The 6,646-nt window shown below is 25.9% G+C and overlaps 1 protein-coding gene across 1 annotated transcript; it reads right to left on the bottom strand.

Annotated features, from left to right (window-relative positions):
* Nucleotides 1–241: 241 nt before the first annotated feature.
* On the bottom strand, nt 242–6,037 carry LOC123260136 (mutS protein homolog 5-like). The gene is made up of 10 exons (XM_044721100.1): nt 6,012–6,037; nt 5,778–5,946; nt 4,492–5,198; nt 3,926–4,130; nt 3,656–3,857; nt 3,351–3,584; nt 3,151–3,289; nt 1,324–1,900; nt 515–720; nt 242–440 (listed from the first exon to the last, which is right to left on the bottom strand). The coding sequence occupies exons 1-10, from the start codon at nt 6,035–6,037 to the stop codon at nt 344–346; spliced, it is 2,562 nt and encodes an 853-aa protein (XP_044577035.1). The 3' UTR covers nt 242–343.
* Between the last annotated feature and the right edge of the window lie 609 nt (nt 6,038–6,646).

Genomic DNA, 6,646 nt, shown 5'->3' with positions numbered 1-6,646 from the left:
ATTTTCATTGGGAAATTCATTTATAAAATATATGTGACATTTAATTGAGCTGTCACCACACAATTTTTTTATTTTCTTTAATAAAAAAATTATTTTAAAAAAATTGCATTTTTAATTTATTAAAATTTCTGCATGTCAATTTTTCTTCCCATAATTAATTTGTTAAAAGAAGTGATAAAATATCTGCTAAATTAATTTTTATAAATATATACAATTATTTTAATAATTTTTTCATGTGATATTTGAATTTTCTTCTGTTTACATTATATTTATTAATTGTCTTCTTTATTGACAGTGTATTACATAATGATAAAAATATTAAAAAAGTATTTTCTTTTGAGATTTATCGGCGTTTGATGGCTTGCAAAATCCATTGCTTGAATTCTTGCATATCAATTTTGAATTTTTGTTCATTGGCCAGCTCAGCAATGTGCTTAACTCTGAAAAATAAAAAAAAAACTTATAAGAAAAAAATTTTTGTGATTATTAATTTTAATTTTAAAAAATAGCCTACACATTTGAACGATCTTCTTCAGGACAACAAGGTGGTAATTTATTTTGTTTTATGCTCTTGAAAGTTTTAATTGCATCCAGAACAATGTTTTCTGCAAGACCAGCACTAATTGCTGTTGCATGAGCAAAACTACAAGTTACATTACCGGATATTAGTTCGTAAAGAAATACTACCGTATTATTTTCGTCAAGTTGATAATCAAAAGTCTGCAATAATAATAATTATAAATAAATTTAATGTTTGTCTATTTTAAATATTTTTATTCCAAGCTAGTTCCAAATATTTTTCCTTTAATGTATTTTTTTCAAAAGAAGAAATATGATAATACTGAATTTAGCAGACATCTAAAAATTTTTAGATTTTTTTTCCAATTAAATAGTAATAAAAATAATTTAGTAAAAAAATTCCACAAGTAGAAATTTTAAAAAATTACAAGTGCGAATTTATAAAAATAATTTTTTTTTTATGAAAATTAATTTAGCAGATTTTTGATCATTTGAAAAATTTTTGTAACAAATAAATGATGGCAAAAAAAAATTAGAAAAAAAATTGACATGTAGAAATTTTTAAAAATAAAAAATGCAATTTTTTAAAGATAATTTTTTGGATCAAATTTGTTTAAAAAAATTAAAAAGTTACAAGTGCGAATTTATAAAAATATTTTTTTTTTATAATAAATCATCTGTTATAAAAATTTCAAAAATTATCTGCCAATTTCAGTATCATGAAATTAGTCTAATTTAGAATAAAAATATTTATCTAAATTATCATTATTTAATAAATTAAAAAATAAAGCTAAATATAAGAACCATTGCTTCAAGAATAGGTGTCTTAGGTAAAAGTTCAATGACACGATGAACATGAGTAGCGCAAAGAATATGTGGACAATAATTTCCTCTTTGGATAAAATTTTTCAAAATACTAGTGAGCAATGCCAGCGAGTCTATTTCAGAAGTTCCTTTGCCGAGCTCGTCCATCAGAATCAAAGAATTAGGCGTGGAAGAGTACAAAATATTGTTCATCTGACGGAGGTCTATGAGAAACGCGCTTGCATTCTGAGCGATACTCTCCATCGTGGGCATCTGGGTCAAAATATGAGTAACAACGCCTATTTTGGCTGACTCTGCAGGCACGTAACATCCGATATGTGCCATGTAGACGATAAGCGCAACTTGTTTCAAGTAGACAGTTTTTCCACAAGCATTCGGTCCAGTAAATATTTTAACCAAGCTACTTCCGCCTCCAGATTGCGTGTCGTTAGCTATGAAATCTTTGTTCAGTTCACTTAGAGGATGACGTCCTTTTTTTATGCTCAGTACGTGGGACTTTACTATTTCTGGCTTTACATAATTGTGAGATGACGCTACCGATGCAAAAGATAAAAGTCTGAAATAATAGATAAATAAATAAATTATTTACTAGCAACCTGCAGTCACTATGTGACTGCCGAGAATTGCGAACTATAATAAATAAAATTTTGCTTAATTATATTATGACTTTTCTAAAGTGTACTGTAATTTCTTAACTATTGACATTTATAAAGATATAAGCTCATCCCGATGTTACACTCATCAAGAGCTTTCATTTGAGTACCCTGTTTAAAAATATTGATTGAAAAGAATTGAAAATGATGAAATTCGAATTCTTTTCAATAATTTCAATTCTTTTCTTTGTATATATAGATATACAGTTTCCATGGAGTGACCGCTTCTCAATTCTTTTCAATCAGTATTTTTAACCAGGGTACCCACAAGCATTTTGATATATTTTTCATATATACATATATATACCTAATATATATAAATATATGAAAAATTGATGTGGGTACTCGAATGAAAGATTTCGATGAGTGTAATGTCGGGATGAGCTTATATTTTTAAAAATGTCAATAGTACACAAGATACAAGGTCATTTCTTAATTATTGATATTTTTAAAGATGTAAGCTCATCCCGATGTTACACTCATCAAGAGCTTTCATTTGAGTACCCACATGCATTTTGATATATTTTTCATATATACATATATATAATATATATAAATATATGAAAAATTGATGTGGGTACTTAAATGAAAGGTCTCGATGAGTGTAATGTAGGGGTGAGTTTATATCTTTAAAAATATCATTATTTGACAAGACACAATATCATTTCTTAATTATTGACAGTTTTTAAGATATGAACTCATTTTGATGTTACACTCATCGAGGTTTTCATTTGAGTACCCACATGGAATTTTTTATATATTTTATATATATCGTATTTGTGAAATATATAAATATATAAAATATATGAAAAATTGATGTGTGTACTCAAATGAAAGGTCTTGATAAATGTAACATCAGGATGAGCTTATATCTTTAAAAATGTCAATAATTCACAAGATAGGTCATTTCTTCATTACATAGCTAAAGCTAGAGTATTTTCGAATGCAGCCTAAATACTTATCATAATAAATCAACTATTGATGAGAATGATATAAAACTTTGAAAAGACACAAATTCAAGTCAAGACCTTTGCAATAACACTAAATTTCATTTTAAAAAACAGATTTTATCATGTGACTATCCTGGAGATAAAATTTTTCTTATTCTCTTAACAATATAAATCAATTGCAGAAAAAATAATCAATTACTTACACGTCTAATTCTGCGCAATATTCAACTGCATTAAGGACTGGACCAATGTATGTTTTTACGTAATTAACGAGTCGTAGCATTATTTGACTCTGTCTTCTTGTTATCTTTAGCAATACGTCACCTATTGTTTCATCTAATTCTGAAAAAATAAATAAAAACATCAGGATAAAATTATTAAAGCTAAGAAAAATTAATTCTACCTCTAGCTCCGTTGCTTTTGTAATACCGAATATTGTTAAGAGAAAACTTAAACTCTAGACCAGGAATCATTTCATCATCAGGAGGAGGTCCGTTCCATTCAGTGATTGCTAAGCAGTGCTGAATGTCAGGAATGTAAACCATTATGCATTTCTCGACGTACGGCGGCAGATTTTCCAATTCTTCAGCCGCTTTATCCGTCAAACGACTAGGTAGAGTCTGTCTTAAATCATTTACTAAAAAAATAAATTTATGTCCAGTAATATTACTAAATAAGTCTATTAGTTGATAAATAATCAGCAAGTACATTGGTCAAGTTCAGGATCAACATTTCTTTTAACGATAAATTTTCTTTGCTGCTTGCTCATCTCAAAGTCAATTATATATTCGATGAAATAATGGCAATTGTGAATCCCGGGTGTTATGGAGTCTGCTATTTTAGCGAATATCGACACTGAGTCTCGATATTGTTGGCATAGTTGGCCGATTGTTAATAAATTAACCAGGGTCTAAAAAATAATTAAATAGTTAGTTTAAAAATTATTAAATAAATAATTACAATTATAAAAAATACTACAGTGGCAAATCTTCCCCAATCAGATGGGTTGGCTTGTGCGGTTGAATATTTAACCAGCACAGTCGGGGTAAGACGGTGAACGTGGCTCAAGCATGATTTTAAATTATGAACTACATGTTGGTTGTCTACATTCAGGAAAAATTCAATCGCTTGCGTTCGTTCTTGAAGAATTTTAATGTTTCTCGTCGGGTGCTTCATAATTTTCCTAAAAAATAAAATTTAAATAAATAAAAATAAAAAAAAAAATTTTAATGAATAAAAATAAATAAAATTTAGATAAAGAAAAATAAATAAAATTTAGATAAATAAAAATAAATAAAATTTTAATAAATAAAAATAAATAAAATTTTAATAAATAAAAATAAAAAAAAATTTTTTAAATAAAAATAAAAAATATTTTTAAAAATAAAAGTCAAAAATATTTTAAAAAATGAAAGTAAAAAATATTTTAAAAAATAAAAAATAAAATTTAAATAAAGAAAAATACATAAAATTTAGATAAATAAAAATAAACAAAATCTAGATAAATAAATAAATAATAATAATTAAAAAAAAAAACAAATTACCAGAGGTGATGAGACCCGGGACGTGATTGACAACGATTTAAAAAAGTAAATAGATCAGTTCTTTGATTCTGATTCTTTCCAAATTGAAAACTACTGTTGAACCTAGATTGCATAATGTTGAGAGAATTGTAAGTATCATCTTCAATCATAACTAAATCTTGGAGCATGACATAATTAATATTGACATAACGGGCCTGACCCGATGGAGTCAGGGACAATTTGTTCCAGCTTTCGTCCAAGTATTTCAGAAGCAAGCCCAGAGCATGGATCATGGCAAGGGATTTGAAATTCAACAGGGAGTTGAGGAATATAACGCGGTCTGCATTACTGGCATCTTCAGGCTCGCAGTCTAGCTTCAGACAACGGACTCGGTGGTAACAATTGTCAAAGGCATTTTCGTTTTTTGACAGGATTTTCAAAGATGGCTGGCAGACCCGGTTGATGCCTGTTGATGTCGACGGAAAAGACTCTTCGTTTTGAGCAGTCAGGTCTCCAGCGACCAATTTTTTTACTGATGTTGTAAAAGACTCCGGAGCTCCGCTTAAAATTATCACACACATTGGATTACATTGACGGTACAATGATTTTGTTACCTGATAACTAAAATCGTCTTCCATGACATCTTCCATCACGAACAGTTGAAATGTCGATAGATTGTAGTACGCAGCTCCAAAACCATTTTTCTTCCATACCAATGATAAAATTATCTAAAAGTTTATTATTAAAATTATTATTAATTAATTGTTAATAAAATTTTTAAAATGACATTAAAATTATCAGTTACTTAACAATTTTTTAATTTTTTTTAACAAAAAAATTTGTTCCAAAAATTATTTTTAAAAAATTGCACTTTTTGTTTTTTCTTAATTTCTAAAAGTCCATTTTTTTTGCTATAATTTATATGTTATAAAATTATTAAATTTATGATAAATAAATTTTCATTTTAAAAATTATTTTTAAAAAATTGCATTTTCTATTTTTAACAATTTCTGAATGTCAATTTTTTCTGCCATAATTTATTTGTTATAAAATTATTAAATGTGTGCTTTTATTAAAAGTATGCTTTATATATTATATAATTATGTAAAAGACACTAGTCATGCAAATAAAATTCTATTATTATTATTATTATTATTAAATGTATGCTAACTAAATTTTAATTTTTAAAATTATATATAAAAAATTGCATTTTTTATTTTTTTAAATTTCAAAACGTCAATTTTCTTTTTCTATTTTTTTTTGCCATAATTTATTTGTCATAAAATTTTTTAAAAATTTTTTTTTACGTGATCATTTTCTTCAGATATTTTTTGTGATTTTATTTCCGAGTGTTCTGAAGTATTCACTGGGATGGTATCAGATTCAATGTTTTCTTTTTCTTGTTCTTCTTCTTGTTCTTCTTCTTCTTCAGAAGAAGTATCTAGTAATTTATCAAATTTGAACTCTCGACCATCTCTAATTAAAATTTATAATAATTAGTAATTTATTTGTCTATTAAAAACATAAATATTAATACGTACTGGAAGGACGATTGTTCCTGAGACATCTTGCCGCTTTGAGAAACTTCTGAGATATGAAATTTTCAAAAAATCCCCGACAATGCAGCCAATATTAAAATTTATAAAAAAGCGGGAAATTTGAAATAATAAAAATATTATTTTTAATAAATTTATTTTTAACAAAGTTATTTATTTGATTACATTAGATGAGCAAATTTCGAGTTTGTTATCTGTACATAATTACAATGTATTTTCCCTAAACCTTTTTTATTTATTATTTATATAAAATATATGCTATTGATTTATAAATCGATAGTGAAAAATTAGTGTTAATTTTTTATCGATGTAAATACATTATTATTAATATTTAATTTTTATTATAAGTATTTTTAATATTAATATTAATTATTATTATTATTATTATTGATTTATCCGACTAAAAATCTTTGATTGGACAATTTGTTAGAACTTATTAACAATAACTTAATTTATTTTATTAGAAAAAATTATTACGGAACACATTTGGTTAGAAATTATTAAAATACTAGGCATTAATAATAAAATTAATAATTATTTTAAAAGTTAATGTACAATTTCAATATTTAATAATTAAATAAAATAATTCGATTCAAATATTGCAAGAATGATGTTGTAGA

The sequence above is a fragment of the Cotesia glomerata genome, linkage group LG2, assembly GCF_020080835.1.
Source record: "Cotesia glomerata isolate CgM1 linkage group LG2, MPM_Cglom_v2.3, whole genome shotgun sequence".
NCBI classification, from domain to species: Eukaryota; Metazoa; Arthropoda; class Insecta; order Hymenoptera; family Braconidae; genus Cotesia; species Cotesia glomerata.
Note: the sequence above shows the minus strand (reverse complement) of the source record. Positions and strands in the feature narration are given on the sequence as shown.